This window comes from Grampus griseus, assembly GCF_964374135.1.
Source record: "Grampus griseus genome assembly, chromosome: 10".
Classification (NCBI taxonomy): domain Eukaryota; kingdom Metazoa; phylum Chordata; class Mammalia; order Artiodactyla; family Delphinidae; genus Grampus; species Grampus griseus.
In genome coordinates, this window is record NC_139004.1 from 22,324,021 (window position 1) to 22,348,695 (window position 24,675).

The window sequence follows — 24,675 nt, forward strand, 5'->3', positions numbered from 1 at the left end:
GGGCATCTGACCAGCAGATGGTTGGCCAGTGGAGCCTATAAGGTGGCCTGCCGAGAAAGGTCTTATCAAAGAAAGACAATGATAATTAGGTTCTCTAAGAAATTCAAAATGGATCTGTGATGAAGGCATCATTGGTTGGCAGGAAGAGCAGCAACATAGGGGATCAGAGCCACACACGTGACTGTGTCCTGAAGCAAGTGTCATTGACCACGTTGCTCAGTGGCCACAGGCTAGTCCAGTCTCTAAGCTGCCTTGGGCCTCAAGTCCCCTTCCCACCGTTCTTGGATGTACAGAGGCAGTATGACTTAATGGTCATGAGCACAGACGTGGGAGCCAAACCATCTGTCTAATGTCTAGTGTCTAATGTGTATTATCGCTGTGCTATTTACTAGCTGCTCACGTGGGACCAGTTACCCAACCTCCATACATCTCGCTTCTCTGATGTATAAAACGGGGCTGTTAAAAAACAAAACGGGGCTATTAATAATAGTACCTACCTCATAGGGTTGTTGTGAGGATTAAATGAGTTAATATATAAAATAATATTTACTCCAGTGACTGGCCAGAGTGAACTCTCTATGTGTTGATTATTATTATTAGCATTTTTTAATCTCCAGTTCTTCCTTTGGGAACTACTTGTATCTCCCACCACTCCCGCCACCCCACCAGAGCTTCCCACAAGGCTTGAGTCCTAACAGTGGAAAAATCCCATTTTCCTTATTTGCATGTCCAATCTTATAATAAACTTTCTTAATATTTGAACTAACTTGAGTGAGTCTCCATTCCCTGTAGTAGAAGAAGCTGCTACAGCGTAAGTTGTGAAAAAGTCGGCTAAACCTGTGCATGTCCCAACAGGTGTGCACGTTTCCTTTGGAGTCTTGGAGAGGGCGACTGGGAGCTTGGGGTTCTGGACTTCAGCACTTCCCTGGGGGAGGGAACCCTGCGTTCAGACTCTGTGACAAGCAGAGCATGGAGGCTCACGGAGCTGCCTTATCATGTTTTAGGATCTATCCACTTCCTCTGCGCTGAGTCCACAATCCAAACAAGTGAATTTCAAGTAAAATTACCCTGGGAGGGGAGCAAGTGCTGATAGACCGACATGAATATTTTCACTCACTAGCACTTTTACTTCTCAGTGTAAGAAATATAACATTTTTTCCTGAAATCCAAACCCCTCACGGGAAGTGTGGCCGCAGTAAAATATTCACACCAAGGCACACATTTCTGAACAGGGCAGCACAGTGGTTAAGAACGCTAAAGTCCGCCATGGATCAAAATCCTGGCTGCCTGATCTGGCTGAGGAAGTAACCCAAATTCACCTGGCCTCAGCTTTTTAACTTTAAAATGTGGATAATAATAGGAGCTACCTGGTGGGGTTACCAAGCTTAAGTGACATAATACATGTAAAGACCTCCAACAGGCCAGGATCTTCATACATACATACCCTAGAGGCTAATAGTCATTTGAAAAGACCCAGCTAAAACCTACGAAAAATCAACAGAAAAATACAACCCACTCTTTGTTGGAATCCCAAGTCTGGGGGCTTTGGGTATGTTTTAGCATTACTTAGGGACTTGTGTGTGTCTTTTTTTAAATATACGTTTTATATGAAATACTGAACACTCCCAGGGAAAGCAATTGAACCTCCCTCCGATCCTTGGCTGCTGGTCTCCACGTCTTTTCTACCTGCTAAACTGAGGATGAACAACAGAACTTTTGTGGTGACCTCAAACCCTGGGCCTCAATACATTGTGCTCACCCCCTAGAGGTTGCACCTGGATGGTTTGCTCCTCCCAGGGACCTCAGTGGGGAGATGATAGAACATTTTAGTTTACATCCAAGCAGATTCAACAGACATAGTATTAAAAAGATTGACAGTAAAGGGTATGTTTAAGCAGAATAAATGACACCTCCAATAAGAACTAGAAAATAAAATATGTTAAGACAATGCTTTTATTATGCATAGGATTTTAAATTCCTTGGGAGGAGGGAAGTCATTTTACAAATTCTAGGCAGCCACGTGTTAGTGCTTGTTCCTGTCCCAGAATCACACCAGGCAGGGGGATTTCTGGAGTCACGGATAATCAACTTCTTCACACCACCCGTGGCCACAGCTTCTGCAAATGCAACCTGCTCCCCCGCGGCTCACCACCCAAATCCACACATCTACAAATCCCTAATTCTCTCCCTTCTTCTGCCCCATCCCTCAGATGGTACTTCTTGTCCAGCCCTAGAGCAGTCCCAGTGCTTTGGGCTAAAAGTCACAGGTCATGCAGTTCACCCCCTGCCTCCACCTGGGATTCTTTACCCAGCACAGAGCTTACGATGGTGCTATTTCTGCTCCCACAGCTGAGCTATTTGAGACTCAGTCCTTTCCACCATCTCATTCCTTTCGTCTCACTTCTCAACCTCAGATGGTGATCAGGAAGACGCTTTTCCCCAGGGGTTGAGTGTGGTCCTTGGGTTGTGGCTTATAGCGATACCTCCCCTGTGCCCTTCCCACCAAGGCCCTGAATTTTCATCTCAGCCAGAAGGAGGCATTGAGTGGTGTCAAGAGTGGGGGTGGCAGCACATCTGTTTGTGAGGACAGTGGAGGTGACCCAGCGTCCCAGGGGTCACAGATCATCCAGCTAGTTCTCTGCTGTCTCTTCTTCCTAAGAGGCTTATTCCCCTCCTTTCATCATTCATTATACTCATCTTTTAGACTCATCCTTTCCAGAAAGTCCTCTCCAACTCACCTCCTGTTACCTCCAAGGTGGGTTATGCCCCTCCTCTTGGCTTCCCTAGTATCCAGGTCAGACCCCATCACAGCGCCCATCACACTGTGCTGTCATTTCCTCCTTATGTCTCTGGCTCTTCTCTTGAGCTCCTTTAGATACAGGACAAAATTTTTTTTCTTTTTCTTTTCATATCACCAGTGGCTACCATACTGCTTGGCTCATAATTAGCACACAATAAATATTTCTTAAGGATATGAGTAAATGAACTCTAATATTTTGGGGGGAGAAAACAAGATGAAGAGAGGTGAGATGCCTAGTTTAAGATCATATAATTCGTTGATTACAAGGCTGGATCTAGAACCCAAGTCTTCTGGCCCCAAATCCGGTATTCCTTCCACTACACAGCTACTTCTGTGCCTGGTGGGGATGGTGGTGAGGAGGGCTGGCAGTGGTCTGAGTCCCACCCACTGGTCATTGAGGCAAGGGCTTGATCAGCAGACTGAAGGTCATCCCACCTGTCCCTTGCCAAAGTCCCGACTCTATCACATCATCTAAAGCAGTGACTACTGTTCTGAATCTTACAGGTGACCCAGCCAGGGTCAAGTCCTTGGGTCCTCTCTTTGGACCCTGTGCTTAGGGGAGGTTAGCTGCACCCTCTAGGGAGCTCAGGGAGAACTTGGACCCTCGTCCCCAGAGCCCAAAGAAGGGAAAGATCTTCTGGGTGAAGGAGGCAGTGAAGGTGTAGATGGGTTCCTGAGTGACGGCATTGGCAAAGGTCACCCAGCCCACCTCGTAGTCAACAGACACACGCACCTGCTGGGGCTGTTCCTCCAGGGCCAGGCGTGTGGGGAAGGAGCCCAGGGCCGAGACGAAGCCCCAAGCCAGTCTCACCGCCCACACCCCCTCCTCTGGCCGCAGCCGAAGCTCCCCCTTCCGCCGGATGTCCTTACTGACCACACCCAGGGTGCAGCTGCCCCCGGGAGCCAAGTCCACACTCACCACCCACGTGTGTCTCCCCCCAGTGAAGCCACCATGGGCCAGGACACAGGTGGCCCGGTCGAAACGCTGGGGGCTGTCTGGTGACTTCTGCCATTTATAGGAGAAGCGAGCCTGCTGGTGGTCCTCAGACAAGAGGAGCTTCGGGTGGGAAGTCCAGGGGTCTAGAGAGATGTGAGCTGTGGGGAAAACCAAAAGGGCCACAGATGTCAGCAGACATGCTATCACCTTCAGGAAAGGCCTAAATACTCCCCTTGACACCTGCGTTAGTGTTACTACCAACAAAGTATATAGTGCCTACAAAGACCTGCAGTATGGGTATCACCTGGAAACCTGTTAGTAACAGACTCTCAGGTTCCACCCCAAACCACCTGAGATGGAATCTGCATTTTTAGCAAGATCCGCAACTGATTCCTGTGCTTGTTAATGCCTGCTTCAGAGGATGTGTTGGTTAGTTCGTTAGTTTGGACATCCGGGCTCTCATCTGGTTCTGTGTCTTCCCCTGGAAAGCACTTCTTCTCCCTGCAAACTGGCTGACTCCCAAAGCTGTGCATGCCTGCTCTGATCTCCTGCTGCTGACACATCACATCCTCCCCCTCCTGTATCTCGGAGGGTGGAAATATTCTTCCCTCAGTCCAAACTTCATGATCACTCCCTGGGCACTTATGACTCATTTATACAGTCTCCACTCCACCCAGACTCTCTGGCTCACCCACGGGTTATTCATTCTGTCTCAGTAATTCTAAAATCAGGCAGGGTCTGAGGATCACCTTTTAACAAAAACACTTCTGCGGACCCCTGCATAGTGTTACTTTTAGTATCCATAAATTGGGACAAATTCATAAATTCAGATATGTCCATGAGTTAGGATCCCTGCCAAGAGCTCTGTGACTTCCCAGGCTCTTCGGCTGATAGACTGGGAACAGTGCCCTTGAGTGGGGTCCATTCTTCATTCCTTTCCTACCTGCAGGCTGCACTCCTATCATCTATGAAATATAATAACACCTGAGAGAGAGTAGGGGTTCCTGACAATTCTAAGAATGTGATTCTAAACCCAGATCAAATTCCACTCATCCAGGAAGCCCTTCCCAATAGACCTTGTCCCATCCTGATTTAATCTTTCTATCCCATCATCACGTGCAGATCAGAACATGAGCTTCCTGCCAGGGATGTGGTATGTGTGTGTGCCTGTCCCTTCTTCATGGTTCTCCCACAAGCGTTACAAAGGCAGTGACACATATCAGTGTCACGTGTGACATTATGTGTATATGTACATTTATATATGTGATATATATGTATTTGACTATTACAGTGCCCAGTGTAGAACCCTGCAAAATTATCTGCCCATTTCAAGATTAGAATCCTCACTCCCTCCCATCCTGACAGAGGCTGCTTACCTGGCTCATAATCCAACTCAAAGCAGAGTTTTTCTGTAAAGAGGAAATAAAACAGGATGCGATGTCATTAGTCTTACCGAACCATAGAACATTTAATGATGAGGAAACTGAGACCCCAAAAGGGAAGAGACAAAGAGAGGAATGGAAGCTGGAATCCTCTAGACCAGTGGTTCTGAACTTGAACTTGCATCAGAGCCCCCAGAACACTTGCTAAAACACACATGTTTTTGATTCAGGTGGCCTGGGGTGGGGCTGAGATTCGCATTTCTGGCAAGTTACCAGGGGATGCTGATGCTGCTGGCTGGGAGCCCCACTTTGAGCCGCACTGCCTAGCTCTGAGCGGGCAGCGACCAGTGCCTTGCACAGAGCCTAGGATACAGTAAATGCTCAAGAAACATCGACCTAATGAACAGATAAGTGAGTTAATTTATTTCTCGTTCTACTTGGAAATAATTTTGGGGATAGTCAAAGGTTAGCCTTTGATTAGAGTAAAATTTCCTTCACTGCCAGGCCATTTACTTGTAGGAAGTGGACTTGGGGGAAAGCTCTTCTAAGGTGACATTTTTGTGGGTGGGTCATTTAGAACTAGGTGGCATCATTCGTGATGTCACGTAGGAGGAGAGGGAAGTGTTGGCGAGGAGCCACATTCCTGACTCTCATTTCAAACCCTCCACACCCTCTCCTACCACCACTCCCTGTCCCGGAAAACAGGGTCATGGTCCCCACAGGGGCAATTCAACTCTGAGGAAGGACCAAACTAACAGGGGCGGGGAAGCCAAGGAAAAGAGGAGGGAGGGAAGTCAGCTACCACAGGGCACAGAGAAATACCCTTGCTGGTTATTAATTAACAATGTTCATCATCAAAAACTTATCATGTATTACAAATGTGGATTTTTAAAATTACTGACAATGACAGATTGTGGATTTTTATGGATTTTTAAAATGACTGACAATGACAGATTTTGTTCATCGTTATCTTATATATCACTTCATGGCAAGCGGTTAGATCTATTTCATTATTTTTCAAACCAGTTACATTTTTTTCCAGAAATCCTCACCTTTATTATCTCACTTCATTGTCACATCCTGATAAGCAGATTTTATAAAGATCTGCAAATAAGGAAACCAAGGCACTGGGAGAGTGCAAGCCTTGTCAAAGGTCACACAAACGTCGGGCAGCGGGGCATGGAGGCCATTCCTAAATCCAGGCTTCACAGCCACCTGTGCTTCGTGGGGTCCGCTTACCCAGAAACATCTTCACCTCCTTTCGCAGCGGGAGGGCCTGCTGGGGGAAGTCCCGAATCCTCTGGCCCAGCTCAGGGGATACAGCCTCTGGTTTCCGGCACCTTCTGGTTTCACACCTAGGGGCACAGAAATGGTGGGGTCTGGGAATTATCCTTCTTAATGATGCCTCCAGACTCAGCTGGTCACCTTCTAATTGTCTTGGAGGTGCCAGTTCCCATGGACAGACGTGATTCCTCTGGGATGGATCCACTCCCTCCCCACACTGTCCCCTCTTGGGCAGTGTCATGCGGGGGTGTGTATCTACAGCTGGCTGTACATGGGAATGCATTTGAGTATGTGAAAGTTTACATGTGAGTTATTTTCCTTAATGTGAGAATGTATATTTGTGTGGTAATAACCAGCATGTGGTGCGTGTATGTTTATGTATGTGGGAAAAGAGAAGAGAAAATCTTACCTGATTAGAGTGCTTCTGATATCCTAGGAGAAAGAGAGAGAAAGCAGGGATTCAGTTTCCATTTCTCCCTCCCACAAGAAAAGACAAAATACCGTATTCTCAGCCCTAGATAGAAAAAGGACACCAGATCCATGGAGTCACAGCGTTTTCAGGTTTACGAGGCTTCAGGGATCTTAGAGCCCAACCCCTTCATTTTATAAGATCCAGACAGTGAAGTGACCTGCCCCTTAGAGGCAAAGGCAAGTCCCATCCCAATGTCTCCAGCTTCTCAGTCCCCAACGCGTCCGCCTAAATCATGCTGCCTTTCTGATGCCTAATTGGGACCCCAGTATCTCTCCTCCAGTGTGAGGAAGAGAAACAGAACAAGAAGAACTTCCTGCTGGTGGGCGGTGACACAGAATAGTTTGCCTCGGAAATAGCACCTGACATTTGTTCGCATAGTGCTTGATGCTTCTCAGAGTGCTAATTTCACTTGCATTTTACTGTTGGAATCTCACAAATAAAGTATTTTTGAGATAAATAAACAAAGTATCTCCCTATTTGATGGATAGGATGAAGAGACCAAGACCAGAGAGCAAAGCAACCAGGGAGCTCTTGGGGAAGCAAGGACTCTTAGAATTCAGAACTTCTGGTCCTGTGACCCATCTTCCACTTGGGATACAAGGATGTGTGAGTGAAGAAGAGATGGCTTAGACAGGTAAAGATGCAACAAATCATAGGTGAGCACAGGTGGATGGGGGCGGGGCTCAGATCTCACCATCAGGAGCTCCCTTGCTGGCCTCTCCTTCTTCTCCTCCAGTTCTTCAATGAGGGTGCTAAACCGGCAGATTTCCCCAGTGACCAGGACATCAAACTCATCCCGATGCTTTAAGATGTCCCCATCCAGCCTCTCCAACTGGGCTAAGAGGATGCTCTGCTGTTCCTCCAGGAACTGGCTCAGATGTGCAAACTCAGAAATCACTTTTTGTTTCTTGGTGGCCACCTGAGTCTGAGGGGGCAGGAGGAGAGGGCAGGAAGTTATTCCTCCTCTTCCTCCACTTCCTTTTCCTTCTTTTCCCTTAATTCATTCCCGTCTCCCTCCAGATCCACATTCTCCAAGGTTTGGTGGTAAAGTCAGAGCCCCCCACTCCCCAGGTCCCCAGATAGACTTGGAACCATGGCATAGTTTCCTTTACACCTGCCATCCCATTTCCAGGAGGAGGTGTATGGGAGGTGGTGAGGACACCCCACCTCCTGCCATTTACAAAGTGCACACAATGTGCGGGGCACTAAGGTACATTACTGTCCTTACAGCAATTCAGTGAGATAGTGATGATTTTTTTTTTTTTTTTTTTTTTTTTTTTTTTTTTTTTGCGGTACGCGGGCGTCTTACTGTTGTAGCCTCTCCCGTTGCGGAGCACAGGCTCCGGATGCGCAGGCCCAGTGGCCATGGCTCACGAGTCCAGCCACTCCGCGGCATGTGGGATCTTCCCAGACTGGGGCATGAACCCGTGTCCCTTGCATCGGCAGGCGGACTCTCAACCACTGCACCACCAGGGACGCCCGATAGTGATAATTTTTAATCTCCACTTCACAGAAAAATAAACTGAGCATAGAGAGCTGTTTGAGGTCATAGAGCTAATTCATTTCAGGATTCAAACTCAGAATGGGGCTTCCGTGGTGGCGCAGTGGTTAAGAATCCGCCTGCCAATGCAGGGGGCAAGGGTTCAAGCACTGTTCCGGGAAGATCCATGTGCCACAACTACTGAGCCTGCACTCTAGAGCCCATGAGCCACAACTAGTGAAGCCTAAGTGCCACAGCTGCTGAAGCCCATGAGCCTAGAGCCCATGCTCCACAACAAGAGAAACCACCGCAATGAGAAGCCCACGCACCACATCGAAGAGTAACCCCTGCTCACCACAACTAGAGAAAGCCTGCACGCACAGCAACGAAGACCCAATGCAGCCAAAAATAAATAAATAATAAAACAAAAACGCAGAATGACTTCAGAGCCCTCTATGCTATGTTGCCTTGGTTTCAGAAAGGCACTGGACCCTGAGGAAGGGAAAAGGACCAGGCAAGGGATGATGACTTACCAGGAGGACTTGTATCCTTCGATTTTCTCTTGACTGAATTACTTGAATCTCCTCTCTCTCCTTTCTTAGACACTCAAGACACTTCTGTATTTGTTCCTGGGAAGAAGGAGCATAAAATATTTAAGATGGGGGCAGGGATAAATTAGTAGTTTGGGATTAGAAGATACAAACTACTATATATAAAATAGATAAACAACAAGGACCTACTGTACAGAACAGGGAACTAAATTCAATATCTTTTTTTTTTTTCTGTGGTACACGGGCCTCTCACTGCCGCGGCCTCTCCTGTTGTGGAGCACAGGCTCCGGACGCGCAGGCTCAGCGGCCATGGCTCACGGGCCCAGCTGCTCCGCGGCATGTGGGATCTTCCCAGACTGGGGCACGAACCCGTGTCCCCTGCATCGGCAGGCGGACTCTCAACCACTGCGCCACCAGGGAAGCCCTAAATTCAATATCTTGTAATAAACTATAATGGAAAAGAATCTGAAAAATATGAATCACTTTGCTGTACTCTAGAAACTAACACAACATTGTAAATCAACTATACTTCAATTAATTTTTTAAAAATATTTAAGACGGAAACAATGATTTGTTAAGAGATGTCATCTCTGCCTCCAGGAATGGAATGACCCAAGGGAAGGAGTCGTTCTCTTAGCTGACAAGCCTGGGCCGTTATGGTCCTTGACAGCTTACTCTCTTTGGGTCTTCTTCCTCTTGTTTTGTCCTCCAAGAATTTTGATTAGGGCTTTCCGCTTTTAGCTCTGTGCCATCATAAGCTATGACTCTGTGTTCTCATCTGAGCCTTCCTGTCTTCAGGCTAAACACCCTAACTTCTTTTGCCTTAATGAATGGTATCGAGGATCTGTCCTGAGCTTGATACGCCCTTCTTCGAAATTATCCCAACTTTCTCACATATCCCAAACAGAACACATCCAAACAAGCTCTCTTATAAATGGAATCAACTTTCTGGGTATGATTCCGGAGGGAACAAGAAACTTGGATAACGCAAAAAATAACCAATGAATTGTTTTAAAAATTGCTTGCTCTAGGGGACTTCCCTGATGGTCCAGTGGTTAAGACTTCAAGCTTCCACTGCTGGGGGCACAGGTTCGATCCCTGGTTGGGGAACTAAGATCTTGCATGCCGCAAGGTGTGGCCAACCCCCCACCAAAACAAACAAACAACAACAACAAAAATTGCTTGCTGTAGAATAAAGAACAGGTATACACACATAAATGTCCATATAAGCACATTGCAAAATATATTTAGAACTCTTAACAATACATGCTAATTAACTAATTGACACATATACATAGACTCCCACTTGTAATAAAACACAATGCATAAACAGCTAAAACCAGTACACACTCATTTAATGACAGATAAAATTATACACCATATATATTTACCCAACCTGCATATATGTAAACACTAATTTACCTACAAACACGAGCAGTCAGTTACACATGCACACCCAAGTAGTCAGATCCCCCCAAACACACTGCACACGCTGGTAAACGTGCAAACATTAATACACATACACACTGTGCAATCATTTCCTCAAGTGCAAACCCAGACATCCTCAGACACACCTGACTGATGCATGGTTCAGACACATACGTTCATGTTTTGGTGACTCATTCATTCAACATGTATTTATTGAGCTATTATTATGTATTGGCCATAAGTAAACAACATAGGGCATACTTAAAACACAAACACATGATCTTCCATGCCTGGGTCTATTGCCTGGGTAATCACAGAAGCAGGGAGATGGAATTAAGTTTCAGAGTGACCCAAATAATCCACAGCTCTGCTCTGATTCTTTCAGTCCAGTCCAATTCCAGACCCACCCTGGGAACCTCTCAGTTTCCCCTTTCCTACCCTGTAGGGCCCAGCCGCGTCCTCCAGGAAGCGCACAGTGTGGGCACGGTGCTCCCAGGCCTCCCGGCACACCACGCACAACTGCATCTCATCATCCTCGCAGAAGAAGTAGACTTTCTCCCCGTGCTCGGGGCAGATGTCCTCCTCTTCTATGTCCAGCCGGGACACCAGCTTGAGACGCTCAATGTTCTCCACCACGCTGGCCAGCTGCCAATTGAGCCGGAAGCTCCCTGGGCGGAAAGGCTCCTTGCAGAGTGGGCAGGTTGGGGGCTCCTCGGGGTCTGGGCTGGGGATCTCAAGGTAGCGGGTGAGGCAGATGTGGCAGAAGTTGTGGCCACAGTCAATGGTGACCGGCTCCCTGAGGGTCCCTTGGCAGATGGGGCAGTTGACCTCATCTGCCAGGCTGGTCACAGAGGCAGCCGAAGCCATAGTGCTGCTGCGCTTGTGGCCTCTTCAAGGTCACCCTCTCTGCTCAGCTTGGGGAGAAGGGCTGGGAGAACAATGAGGACACACACCTCACACTCACACACCTACATGTGCACATGGCCAGACACAGGGGCATCTTACATACCCAGTGACGCCCTCATGGTCACACACACATACGTGTGCACACAGGGCAAGGTACCCACTTGCATCTCTGGCAGCCAGGGTTCTGCTGTCCCCCTCCCTAAAGAACAGACACACACCCTCCAACAGCAGAGACAGAGAAATAGCAGAGGAGGGGCAGAAGAAGCAGTCACAGCATTCCAGATATGACCTCAGTTACTCTCTGGACTGGTGCCCACGACCTGGGGGTTCCTGCTCTTTCCCGTCCATCCAGAGACACTTGCAGTAGAAGGAAAGTGGTCGTATCTTAACCATCCACAATTGGAAGAGACTGTTCTTCTTTTGGGAGCAGGAGGGAGACTGGGTCACAGAGCAGTAATGCCACCCCAGCCTCCCTGCAGTATGACCAGCTGTCTCCAGGGAGATTGGAGGTATCAGCCAACCCAGGGGAGTGTGGGGACCCAGATAAGGCGCTGTGCCCAGGGCAGGGGTGGTGAGACAGGGCACAAGCAGCTTCACCAACCGGCCTGCCATAGGCTTCCAAAGGGGTTGGAATGTACTCTGTCTGGGGGAGGAGAAAGAAAGATAACAGCGGCCATCATTTATTTACGATGGCCATGTTCCTCACGCTAACATAAGCGATGTAAACATACGATCTTATTTATTCCTCCTGTCTGCTCTGTAACCTTGGTGCTATTAAGATATTAGCTGGGCTCAGCCAGGTTACTTAGCTTGCTCAAGGCACACAGGTAGGGAGGTGGGAGGCCATAATTTACACTCAGATCTGTGAGTCTCCGAGCCGTGCTGTCCAACAGAAATACAATGTGAGCCACGTGTACAAATAAAAGATTCCCAGTAGCCATATTTTCAAAAGCAAAAAGTGAAATTAACTAATATGTTATTTAGCCCCAAGTAGTATCAATATGTAATCAGAAAAAATTAGTCATGAGACATTTTACACCCTTTTTATTTGGTGTTAAGTCTTTAAGAAGGGGCATATTTTACACATACGGGACCAGCCACATCTCAGTGCTCAGCAGCCTCGTGCAGTTGGAGGCTCTTGTGCTGGACAGTGCAGCTCCAGGGGCTGCACTCTTTGGGGCAGAGGGGAGGTGATGTACAAAATAGTTGGAGTGGAAAGGGAGCGAAACACGGTGGGGTGCTGATCCTCCAGTGGGAGAACGGAAGGAGATTTCCTTGGTTTTATCCACAGATGAAGGTGAGTGGATGAAGAACCATGGCTGTTTGATCATTGTCTTGGCTGGCAGTTCAGGAAGGGCACGGGCTGGAAGCCAGGAGACTTGGATTGACCTAGCCTTGCAACTTTCTAGGTCTGTGACCTTGGGGAAGTCACTTTACCTTTCAGTTTACTTTTCCTGTAATCATCTCCTGCCCCCGAGTACTGTTTTCAGATTGGATGTAATAATATGAAAATACTAAGCCTTAGATAAACGTGGTTGAACCTGTTTATCTTTCTGATTAACTGAGTTTTCTAAATTATATCAACATTGTGTTATGCTTTCTCGTCTTCTCCCCGCTGCAGTTAAAAACTAAAATTGAAGTACAATGTTACCCAAACTCCAGTGGGGACACAGGCACTGGGAGGTGGGGGGGGTAGGAGTTTAGGAGAGACCAGCCAGAGTCGAGGAGCTGAGACAAGGAAAGGAGGGCGGAGGAAGGGACCCGGTGAGTGACCATCACACCTGCGGCATCCGAGCAGAGCCCCCGGAAGTCAGCATCTCCCACTCCGTCTGGACTTTGCCGCTGTGTGCACACCTCGAAGCCAGAAGTTTATGGCTCCCACCTGCTCAGCCAGACAGGAAGCAGCGTCTCCTCCCCAATTCCCCCCACCCCACTGTGGTCAAGGGAGGGGTTCCAGGAAACCCCATCTCCCTGTGACCTCATGGCGTACTCTGCTCCCCACCCCAGGAACCGGAAGGACCAGAAGGAGTGGAGAACTGGATGACGGGGCCACTGTTGGGAAATGCTGGGTAATTTGAGATGCCCTGGAGTTTGGACCCACTCAGCTGATAGGTGGTGGCCAGGACTCTGGGAAGCACAAGAGGTGGAGCCAGGTGGCTCCTCTGTCCAGACACTCCTGCCTTCCCCTCTCTCAGCCTCTCATTCCTTTCCCTCTGTGACTCGTAAAAGTGACTCCATTTCAGGGAAAGAGGATTCATGTGGACTGAGACAGAAGCCTCAGTAGACGGGCTGGGGAAGGCACCATGATGCCCTCTACCCCCTCCCACAAAGGGGCCGCCTGTTCTGAGTGCAAAGGGCCCCTGGAGGATGCAGTGACCGCCACCTGTGGACACACCTTCTGCTGGCACTGTCTCCCCCCACCCTCCCAGATGGGTGCCCAGCCCTCCGGCAGGGTCCTGCTCTGTCCCCTCTGCAAGGAGAAGAAGCAGGCCGAGACCCTCTTGGTCCCCGTGCCCCTGGGCCCTCTGGGGGAGACTTACTGCGAGGAGCATGGTGAGAAGATCTACTTCTTCTGCGAGAACGATGCCAAATTCCTCTGTGTGTTCTGCCGGGAGGGTCCCTCCCACCAGGGCCACGTTGTGGGCCTCCTGGACGACGCCATCCAGCCCTACCGGGTAAGAAAGGTAGGGTCAGCTTGGGACTGTTTGAGGCAGGACAGTACCCCAAGGTGGTGAAGGGAATAGGGCGGGGATCTTCATGAAGGGCACAGCTTCCACATCAGGGGACCCCAAGGCTGTTGGGACCCTGGGGCAGTCTCAGACTGAGGGGGACGTGGTTCCTTCCACTTGGATGCGTGGCCTTTCACGTCTTGGGGAAATTCAGCTCCAGCCCCGAGAAGACCTTGCGGTGATGGAGCACAGAGAATTGTAGCCATGGCTTCACTCTCTAGGGAAGGAAGGAGAGCAGGCTGTCCTGCAGGTCATGGGCAGGGTGGCCTTTGTCTCCCTGGATCCAGACTGGATATGGGGTCTAGCAAGGCCCTGACTGCCGGAGCTCAGAGGGAAGATAGGGATGGGGAAGGCATCCAACGAGCACTGCTCTTCTTTTTGAGAAAGGGAGGTGTGGCAGTACACAGCCCATGTGGTCTTGGGGACATTATGCACTCCTGTCTGCCCCTCAGATCTCTCTCTTGTCACTCAGTCACCAGGTCTGGAAGTGGCCTCCGCAGAAATATCTCTCATCTTTCCCTCTGCATTTCCCCCACTGCCGAATCCAGGCTCTCACCATCTGTCACCCAGAGGCTCCAACAAGGTCCCTGTCTGCATTCTTACCTTTCCCCTCACCCTCCAATCTGCTGCGAGGCAGAGCTTCCCAAAACACAAAGCCCGTAATGTCGCTGCCCTGCTCACAATCATTCCGTGGATCCCTACTGCCCAAAGAAATCTCAAGTCTTTAGCAAGGCATTCAAGGCCCCTTGGAGTCGGGATCCTGCCTTTATCTGTCAGCCACCCTGCCCGGGCACCATGTGTCCAGACAAACTGACCGTTATGTACCTGCTGTTTGTTGAATTAACACTCTTTCCTGCTTCTAATACTTTTCACATGCAGTTCCTTCCTCCTGGAAAGCTCTCCTCTCTCCTCTTTTTTTTTTTTTAGCCATTTTACCAATTTTTAAGTGTACAGTTCAGAAGCATTAAGTACTCTCCTCCCCCTCTCTTACCCAACTGGAAATTTATCTTTCAAGGTCCACTGTAACCGGTTTCTGCTTTGGACAAATTTCCCTTGTCCCTACAGGCAGAATTGTCCCCTCCACTGTGCTCCCATCTCACTGTGTGCACACCTTGATTATTGCATTTGTCCGTTTGTATTTTTTTTTTAAACAAGTTTCTTTTTTTAAAAATTTTATTTATTTATTTATTTATGGCTGTGTTGGGTCTTCATTTCTGTGCGAGGGCTTTCTCTAGTTGTGGCGAGCGGGGACCACTCTTCATCGCGGTGCGCGGGCCTCTCACTCTCGCGGCCTCTCTTGTTGCAGAGCACAAGCTCCAGACGCGCAGGCTCAGTAGTGTGGCTCACGGGCCTAGTTGCTCCACGGCATGTGGGATCCTCCCAGACCAGGGCTCGAAGCCGTGTTCCCTGCATTGGCAGGCAGATTCTCAACACTGCGCCACCAGGGAAGCCCTGTCCATTTGTATTTTAATCACTTGTGACTGACTCCATCTCTAGAGGGTGGTCTTTTTTTTTCTAATTTATTTATTTTTATTTGTTTATTTATTTTATTTTTTGGCCGTGCTGTGCAGCTTGTGAGATCTTAGTTCCCCGACCAGGGATCGAACCCAGGGCCCGGGCAGTGAGAGCACCATGTCCTAACCACTGGACCGCCAGGGAAGTCCCGATGGTGGTCTTGTAGGGACAGGAACTGGGCCTTTTTCACCTTTGAATTCCTCAGCACTTAACGGTGTGCCTGGAACATGGTAGACAATTAATACCTGTGAGTTGAATTATGAATTAAGCCGCCACTTTCTGCCCACTCTTCTCTCCACAGGACCGTCTCAGGAGTCGGCTGGAAGCCCTGAGAATGGAGAGAGATGACATTGAAGACATGAAGAGTCAGGAAGACCGGAAGCTCCAAGTGCTCCTGGTAAAGGCCACATTACTGGCCACCTTCTCCTTTGGGGGTTTTCTTTTTTTTTCTTTTCTTTTTAATTAATTTTCAACTGTTTGATTTCTATTTGGTTGTTTTCCAAATATGCTTTTTCAGTTTTCTTTTTTTTTTTCTCTTTCAAATTAATTATTTTTCCTATTATTCCCATTGTCTTTAAACCTTTTTTAAACATATTTCTAATATCTGAAGTTTAGGTGATGTTTAATTTCTTCTGACCCTTCATCCTGTTAGCTTATTTTCTTGTGAGCTTTCCTTGCGGTTCTCACATTTGGGGATCCCACATCTGGGATGTCTCCAGTCAGCACCTTTCTTTCTTTGTTCCAAGCGGGCAGGGTGGATGGTCCAAACAGCAGTGAGGGCCATGTGATCAGCCAGTATCTGGAAGGAACACTGGCTTCTCAGTTTGATCACTCCTCTGGATCCTTCTCTTGTTTACTTCTGGTCCTAAGAAGTTCCCAAATTTTCCCATCAGCTCTGTTGGACGTTTTAAGGATTCCTGTAACTTTTGAGAGTTTTTAGTTGTCTGCATTAAATAACTTTTGGGAATATATATAATTTTGTTCTAAAACATCAAAAATCCACGTAGCATCCATGAGTAAAATATTTCACACAGACATTTGTGACAGAACAGTGTCTTGTAAGAAATCCTGATTTTCTTCATTTAGAACACCACTCCCCCCCCATATATCATATAACGTCATTATTTGTAGAGTGTAACTATTTTCTTAATTCTTGAAAGTGTTTTTATGTTTTGCACAAATTTCTGAAGTGATAATCCTCCACTCTAATGAATAACACATGTACATGGCCAGAATTACTGTTTTTCTTTCCTTTCTTGTAAGGGTGCATTTTTCTCCCCCAACTCCAGTTTTATTAAGGTATAATTGAGAAATAAAAATGCATATGCTTAAGGTGTGCAACATGATGTTTTCACATATGTATACATTGTTTCCTGTAACATTAAGGTAGTTTTGGTAGAATTAGGTGAATTTAGTCTTTTGTCTCTAGTTTCAATGCTTCCTCCTTAGCACTTCTTTGACTCTGTAAAAGTAATCTCAGTTTGGATTTTCTGTCTAATGCAGTAGCTATTTAAAATGATCCTAAGTTCAATTTTCATACAGCTAGGTAGTATTTATTGGTTATACATTAACTGATGGTTTTTAAAATTATTATTCCCAGTGCTGAGAAAATATGACCTGTAGGATTTCATAAAGTTAATGGCACATTTTTTAGGCCTAAAACCTTGCAATGTTAAATAATGTTTTCTGAAATATTAAGTGTTAAATAATATTATTTGAAAATAATAATTTAATTTAATAACTTAATTATTATTTGAAAATAATAATTTTCAAATAGTATTTGAAAATTATGTCCATACTCCGTTTAGTGCTCAAAAATGCATTTCATAAGTCTACCTGTGTAGTCAAACTTCAGAATAAAGTTATTTGACACTTTATTTGTTTTTAAAATTCACTTTATTTAAACAAAAACAATTTATCCATTTCTCCCACTTGGAAATACCCATCTAGGGGTTTTCTTAACAGACTCTGGGGAAGCCTGTTGTCTAGTATCCGTTGCTGAGCTGGGAAGAACGGGCTGACTGTTCTTATTCACCTCCCTGCCTCGGCAGAAGGGCATTTGGGGTCAAGGTTATGGAATCCCAGAACATGAGAGCGGGAAGTGGTTCTGACATCTTCTAATCCCGAATCCGTCTTGCCAGCCATTATTTTTCAGAGCAGAAAATTGATGTCCAGAAAAGTGCTGCTCCCAAGGTCAGACGGCAAAGCCGTCTCATAATGAAATGGCTAGAACCTGGGTCTCTTGACCCTTAGTCCATTGCTCTTCCCATTACAGTCTGTCCGCCTGAAAGCATTGCCTTCAGATAGGAAGCTTGGGGCCAGAAAGTGTATATCAGTGTCTGCATTCCAGTACTGACCACAAGGCTGACCCCGAGGACAGTAGGTTGATGGTGAGGCAATATCTGCCTCCCGCCCATCTCTTCTCTCGTGCTACAAAATTTTCTGGGAGGAAATCCACAGTGTGGGAATTTCTGGTCCCTTGACCAAGGAGACAGAGTTTGGGGACAGGAAGATGTCTCCAGCATCCCTCATCTCCCATCAAAATACACCCTGTAGGGCTTCCCTGGTGGCGCAGTGGTTCAGAGTCCACCTGCCAATGCAGGGGACACAGGTTCGTGCCTCGGTCCGGGAGGATCCCACATGCCACGGAGCGGCTGGGCCCGTGAGCCATGGCCGCTGAGCCTGTGCGTCCGGAGCCTGTGCTCCGCAATGGGAGAGGCCACAACAGTGAGAGGCCCGCGTACCGCAAAAAAAAAAAAAAAAAATACGCCCTGTAGATGGCGACCTCGGTGGCTAAGAACAATGCCACACCATGCTCTAATCACAGCTTCCTTTCGCTTCGATTGCTCTCTAAGAGATCATCTCCACCTGACTCTAGGGATGGTATGGGAGGGTTAGGATGGTATTGCAGATGTGGAAGGATGTTTGAAAAGTTCAACATGGCTCTGAGAGTATAATGTGCATTATTATTAGAATCTCTAGGTGAGACAAGAGCATCGCCCTCATCGTTGGTAAGTTTATCGTGACACCTACCTCCTTGTACCACAGTATTATTTGGGAGAATGAATCTTGGAACTAGTTACTCCTTATCCCTTTTAATCAAGTTCATAGATGATCCTCTGGGAACCCAGCTCTGTGAGCTTCTCCCTAACCAGGCCTGTCTTTCTACCCCTCGTAGACTCAGATTGAAAGCAAGAAGCAGCAGGTGGAAGTGGCTTTTGAGAGGTTGCAGCAGGAGCTGGGGGAATATCAGCATCTCCTGCTGGCCAGGCTGACGGAGCTGGAGCAGCAGATCTGGAAGGAGAGGGACGAGTATATCTCGAAGCTCTCTGAGGAAGTCGCCCGGCTTGGAGCCCAGGTCAAAGAGCTGGAGGAGAAGTGTCAGCAACCAGCAAGTGAGCTTCTACAAGTGAGAGACAGCCCACCAGCTCATGGGAAAGGAGAGGGAGTCCACAGGAAGGGGACACCATACTGGGGGCTGGAAGATGCTGGAGAAAGACAGGAAAGGGAAGGGGAGATTACTTCTAATGAGAGGGACTGATGGTTATTGGGTTCCTTCGGCCCAGAGAGGTTACGGAGATGTAGTCCCAAAAAGGTTGGATGACTTTCCCATGTCACGCACCATGGTCATGCCAAGGGCTTTGGAGTGAACTTTGTAGTCAAGGGCTTGAGCGTCAGCTCATCTAGCTGTGTGACATTGGCAAATCTTGTAACCTCTCTAAACATGGGGATAATCATAGCACCTCCTTCATAGGGTTGTTGCAAAGACCGTGAAAAAACAAATTCATGCAAAATGTTTAGCGTAGTCTCTGCTTCACTGAAAGGACTCAGTAAACAGTGCCTGTTGTGATTATCATTATATTATCCTGTTTCACATCAGGTCTGGCTGATAACTGAAGGCCTGGTCCCTGCTAACCACCATCTCCTAATTGTTGGAGGCAGAACACACTCCTAGGATGAGGCTGAGACAGAGAAAGCAGCTCAAATGAACTGACAACACAGTCCCACATTAGTACGGAAGCATGATGTAAATGAACAGTCTGATGAGTAGGTAATTAGAAAGATCACCTCTCTGGAGGAGGAGAGTTTTGAGCTGATATGCTAAGGAAGAAAGGATGTACAGAATCCCTGATGGGGAGGATGTATGGAAACTAAGTGTATCTTTTTCTTTTGTAGGATGTCAGAGTCAACCAGAGCAGGTAGGGCCCACTGCCCAGTCCCACCTGCTTTACACTTGACCTTGAGACCGAAGGGGGAGGGGCACTCACTGACTCCCCCCACCCCGCCCCCACAGGTGGCTACTCAGAAAAGCAAAAGCACTCCGACAGATACACTCTCTCATCCACTCATACATAAACAGCCCCAATTTACTAAGGTTTGTATTCTAAGGTTCCTTTTAAAACTGATTGTTTGGTATTGGGGACGTACTTTTTTCCCTGAGAAGTGAAGTTAAAAATAATAATTACGTTAGGCTGATCCAGGAACATTTTATTTAATCCCTGAAATTATTAGAGCTTAAGTCAGTATTTAACACCGTTTAAAATGTCAGTCTAAAAAAATAATAAATAAAAAAATAGCCTAGGGGAAATATTTTGTATAGAATATGATAAGCACAAAACTTGGGAAGACCAGTCTGTTCTTTCAATCATTTTTCCCACTCAACTTTCCAATTTCTTCAAAATTTCAAATGCTACAATAAAAGGACAGCAACCAGCAGCTGAGAGGCATTACTAATAGCAGGGCTCCGTTCCTTTCTAAGCATCAGCAGTCTGCCGTGGGCTGAGCAGAGACACAGCAGCTAGGGAAGACTTCTCATATACTGTGTGCGCATGTATGGGTAGGGGGGCTGAACTCAGCTGTCCATGAATCAGGAAGTTCTCTAAACATACTCTCAAAGAGTGTCAGAGATTTAGATCTAGAAGGGCCTTCAAGGTCTTCTGGTCGGGTGAAGAAACTAAAACCTAGAGGCGAAGTGCTTGCTCCAGGTCACACAGAGACTGACAAGCAAAGACTGAGCTGGAACCAGAATTGAGGGCTTTTTCACTGCAGTATAGGATTTCTTTCATCTCCTTTTTTCATCCCTGCACAATCTCTTTCCCTTTGTACTGAACAGCACAACAAATTAGAAAGACTGTGTAAGGCTGTTTTTCAAATGGTACTGTACCGCCCTCTAGAGGCTAATGATCTCTTCCCTTTTGGTCCCCACAGGTCCATTCTCTTAAAGCACCTACCTCTAATTCTTGAGGAGTGGTTACCATGTGTTCCTCTTAGGTCTAGCTGAAATGCTCTTGCTTTAGTAGCTACACATGTCCAGCAAAGATAAAGGGATGATACTCAATCTAATTATTCACCACAGATGCCAACATTCTTTAGTCTGATTTTAGCCTCATTGGGTCTGGATGACCCAAACATTATTTTTGGAATTAGAACCTAACTGGTTACCAATTTGTCTGCAGGTATGAGATGAAGACTTTTGTGAGTCCAGAGGCCATTTCTCCTGACCTTGTCGAAAAGATCCGCGATCTCCACAGGAAAATACTCACCCTCCCAGAGATGATGAGGGCGTTCTCAGGTAAACAGGAAGGGGCAGCAGCTCTCCCCATTCCCATCAGTTGCCCATCTGCCTTCCATCCAGCTCCATCTTTCCCCACCTTCCAAACCTGGCTCAAGACATCTTCCATCTCTTAGGCCCTCCTTTAGTGATCCCCCTCTGCCCAGGGAGACCATTCCCTCGAGCATCTCCTCTCCCCAAGGACGGGCACTGCACTGAGAGGCAGGAAGGTGAGGACTACATCTCTTTCATAGCAGAAGCCGAGCCTTCTTCTGTCCCTGATGTCACATTGTTCCCAGACCACACCACCCTTTTGGGTGCCTATAAGAAATAATAAGTCACAGATCTTTCTATTTTTGCTTCCCTCAGAAAACTTGGTGCATCATCTGGAAACAGATACAGGTAAACACTTGGGGGCTTCGGGAGCCATTCTTTCCTTTATCCGTTTGTGAATTCATCCTTTCAATCCAAGGCAGCAAACAGAGCAATTAAAGATATGAACTCTGGAGCCCGATTGCTTGGGTTCTCTTTGCTCGTTATGAGACACTAACAAGTCATTAAGCCCCTTTGTCCCAGTTTCTTTATCTATAAAATAGAAAATATAATAGTACCACCCCACAAGTAGCTGAAGATAAATGAATTCATGTATGCAAAAAGCTTAGTATGAAACCTGGCACATAGTAATTAATATTAGTTACTTGTATAGATATTATTTATTCAAAAATATTTATCAAGTGCTTGTTTTTTTTTGTCCAGCATTGTGCTGGACTCTTTATTGACTTTGACAAATACTGAACAATTTTTAAAATAGCATTTACTTTTAAATTGGTGCTTAATTTAGAAACTATTCCCAAAACATCATCTCATTCTGCTTCTCAAATTAATGTGCAGAAAACTCACCTGGGGATCTTGTTAAAATGTGGATTCTGATTCACTAGGCCTGGAATGGGGCCCAAGATTCTGCATTTCTAACAAGCTCCCAGCAACAGCGGATGCCCCTGGTCCATGGACCTCACTTTGAGAAGCAAAGCCTTATAGCACAGCACCACTTGCGGGTCAGGTAGAGCTGTCATCTTCTGCCTCCTGGAACAAAAGGGGGAACTGAGGTTCTGAGGAGCCGGGACAATGGCAGGCTGCACAAGGCCGGTGCTCCTTCTGCCTCGCACTCACAGCACACGTGCTCTAGGGGCATTTTTTGTGCTGCCAGCTCTGTTGATGGCCACACCTTCCTCCCAACAGGGGTTGTCACTCTGGACCCTCAGACCGCCAGCCAGAGCCTGGTCCTCTCCGAGGACAGGAAGTCTGTGAAGTACACCCGGCGGAAGCAGAACCTGCCCGACAGCCGCCTGCCCTTCGAGGGTCTCCCGGTGGTGCTGGGCTCCCCCAGCTTCTCGTCGGGGCGCCACCGCTGGCAGGTGGAGGTGCAGCTGGGGGACGGCGGCGGCTGCACGGTGGGGGTGGTCGGGGAGGAGGGGATGGGGAAAGGGAAGCAGGGTCTGAGCGCCGAGGAGGGCGTCTGGGCGGTGATCCTCTCCCACCAGCAGTGCTGGGCCAGCACCTCGCCGGGCACCGACCTGCCGCTGAGCGAGATCCCGCGCCTCGTGGGCGTCTCCCTGGACTACGAGGCGGGGCACTTGGCCCTGCTCAACGCCGAGACCCAGGAGCCCATCTTCACCTTCACCGCCTCCTTCTCCGGCAAAGTCTATCCTTTTTTCGCTGTCTGGAAAAAAGGTTCTTGCCTTACTTTGAAAGGCTGAGGCTCAGCCTCCGAAGTGCGGTGCAGCGCCCGGGGATCCAGCTCCAACCCCTGGGCGAGTCGTCGTGCCCAAGACTGCGGGAGGACACAGGATCTCCGTCCCTGTGGCTTTGTAATTCTTTCACTTTATTTATCTTATGTCCTTCAACTCCCTGACGTTCCTGGTCCCCTCTGCTGACGCTCCCGCCTTCTGTGCGCCTCCGAGTGGAGAACCAGAGGCAGGCGAGGCTGTGCCCAGGACACCAGCAAAGCTGGGGAGCCAGTAGGTTTTTAAGAGGAAAAAAATCTAAAAACTGTTTAAAGCTTCAGAATAACCGTCATGGGAAAAAGCAGAATTTTGTGGAGTTTGCACTAATTTTTTCAGTTGCCTGTTTTTATTGGGGCTTACACATGGAGGTACTTCCACCTTTACAGACCTTAGGGCCTCTTCATCCAGCCCTGGGTGGACCCAGGTCACCTTCCTTTCCGCTCGTTTCTCTTTCTCACAGAGAATGTCCTAATTAAGTGCGCCACCCACCCAGACGCCCGCGTTTCATGTGTCTAATCAGTGCTGATGGGGCTGAAGGAAAGGTTTAAAGCCAGTGGAATCTCTGTGACCCAGACACATCCTGCCGGTTCTTTTACTCAGGACTTGCCTGAGGGCAGTCTAGCCAGATCCCGTTCTTCAATAAAGCGAGGCTTGTGTTCAGTTCTTAACTAACCTCTTAAATATTTATTATTGTTACTGTTGTTACTATTATTGGACACAGAAACTAACCACACATTAAAATACCTTCACAAAGTATGAATCTCTGTAATGATGATTCTCACACCACCTCCACCCTTTCTGATTCTAGCTCTCTTTCAAGTTTAACACTTACATTCCCACCCTCCCACCGCAAGCTCCGAAAAAATCTACATTCATCCCCAGTCAGGTTCCCTCTAGTATAGATCTACCGGCACGATTACCTTTTGTGTAGTATGAGCCCTGCTCCTAAAGTGTGGGGTCAGATGGCTTAAAGATACTCTAAGCGCAGGTACCATATGTGAATTTCATTACAAAATTGTAATACGAATCACTGGGATGTGAATAATTACCCCTAATTTAACTGAGCAAATAGAAGTCCTTGATACAAATGAAGCCAGAGGTATTAGGGTTTCTTCTGTCACCTTGTGTGACAGGCAGAACCATGCTGTGTTTAACCCAGAAAAAAAATCAAATTGTTTGGTAGTCCAACCTAGTAGTAGTAGTAACAGTAGCAGTATTGCCTAATGTTTATTATAAAAGTAGTATATACTGTACTCCTGGTTTTAAAAAGATTCAAACGTTTTCAAAGAGTTAAAAGTCCCTCTCTCCAATTCACTTACTCTTATCACATCTTGTAGGCAACCACTGGTAAAACATTTTTGTTTATCCTGCCAGTTTTGTAGACAAGTGTATTTAGCTTTCTTTTTTTTAACAGATATGAGATTATACCATAAATACTCTTCGCAATCCTCCCCCTCAAAGAAGAACGATATGCAGCACATGCCTCATTGTAACACTTGTCAAACATTACCCAAGTCAAAAGTTATTTTTCAAAAATACACATCTTCCTTTGAACCTTTTAACAAACCTGTGAAATACAGAGGACTTACTTTGTTTTTCTCGTTCTGTGGTTGAGAAAACTGGCACAAGTTAAAGGAACTTGTCTGACAGGTTTCCCAGCTGGTCTTTGTAATCTTCAGGAAGTGGAATCCAAAGGTCCTGGTCCTCAGTGCCTCAGTCCAGTGACCTTACGAAGAAGCTCAGACTTTCCAGACAGGTCATATGGGGCTTTGTTTCATTTTCTCTGCCCTGAGCTAGTGTTTTTGTCAGACAAGACTTTTTGGTTGAGTATGAAAGAGAAAAAACAAATGAACGAC

General features: G+C 47.2%; 2 protein-coding genes across 2 annotated transcripts; one reads left to right on the forward strand and one right to left on the reverse strand.

Annotated features, from left to right (window-relative positions):
• Nucleotides 1-3,353: 3,353 nt before the first annotated feature.
• LOC309829124 (tripartite motif-containing protein 10) lies at nt 3,354-11,201 on the reverse strand (the record flags this gene model as incomplete). Its single annotated transcript, XM_082664817.1, has 7 exons — nt 3,354-3,895; nt 5,114-5,146; nt 6,359-6,474; nt 6,813-6,835; nt 7,570-7,800; nt 8,889-8,984; nt 10,773-11,201. The coding sequence occupies 7 exons, from the start codon at nt 11,199-11,201 to the stop codon at nt 3,354-3,356; spliced, it is 1,470 nt and encodes a 489-aa protein (XP_082520943.1).
• A 2,345-nt stretch (nt 11,202-13,546) lies between these two features.
• Nucleotides 13,547-22,792, forward strand: TRIM15 (tripartite motif containing 15; the record flags this gene model as incomplete). The annotated part of the gene is made up of 7 exons (XM_082663079.1): nt 13,547-13,915; nt 15,786-15,881; nt 18,663-18,893; nt 19,661-19,683; nt 20,941-21,056; nt 21,405-21,437; nt 22,275-22,792. The coding sequence occupies 7 exons, from the start codon at nt 13,547-13,549 to the stop codon at nt 22,790-22,792; spliced, it is 1,386 nt and encodes a 461-aa protein (XP_082519205.1).
• Between the last annotated feature and the right edge of the window lie 1,883 nt (nt 22,793-24,675).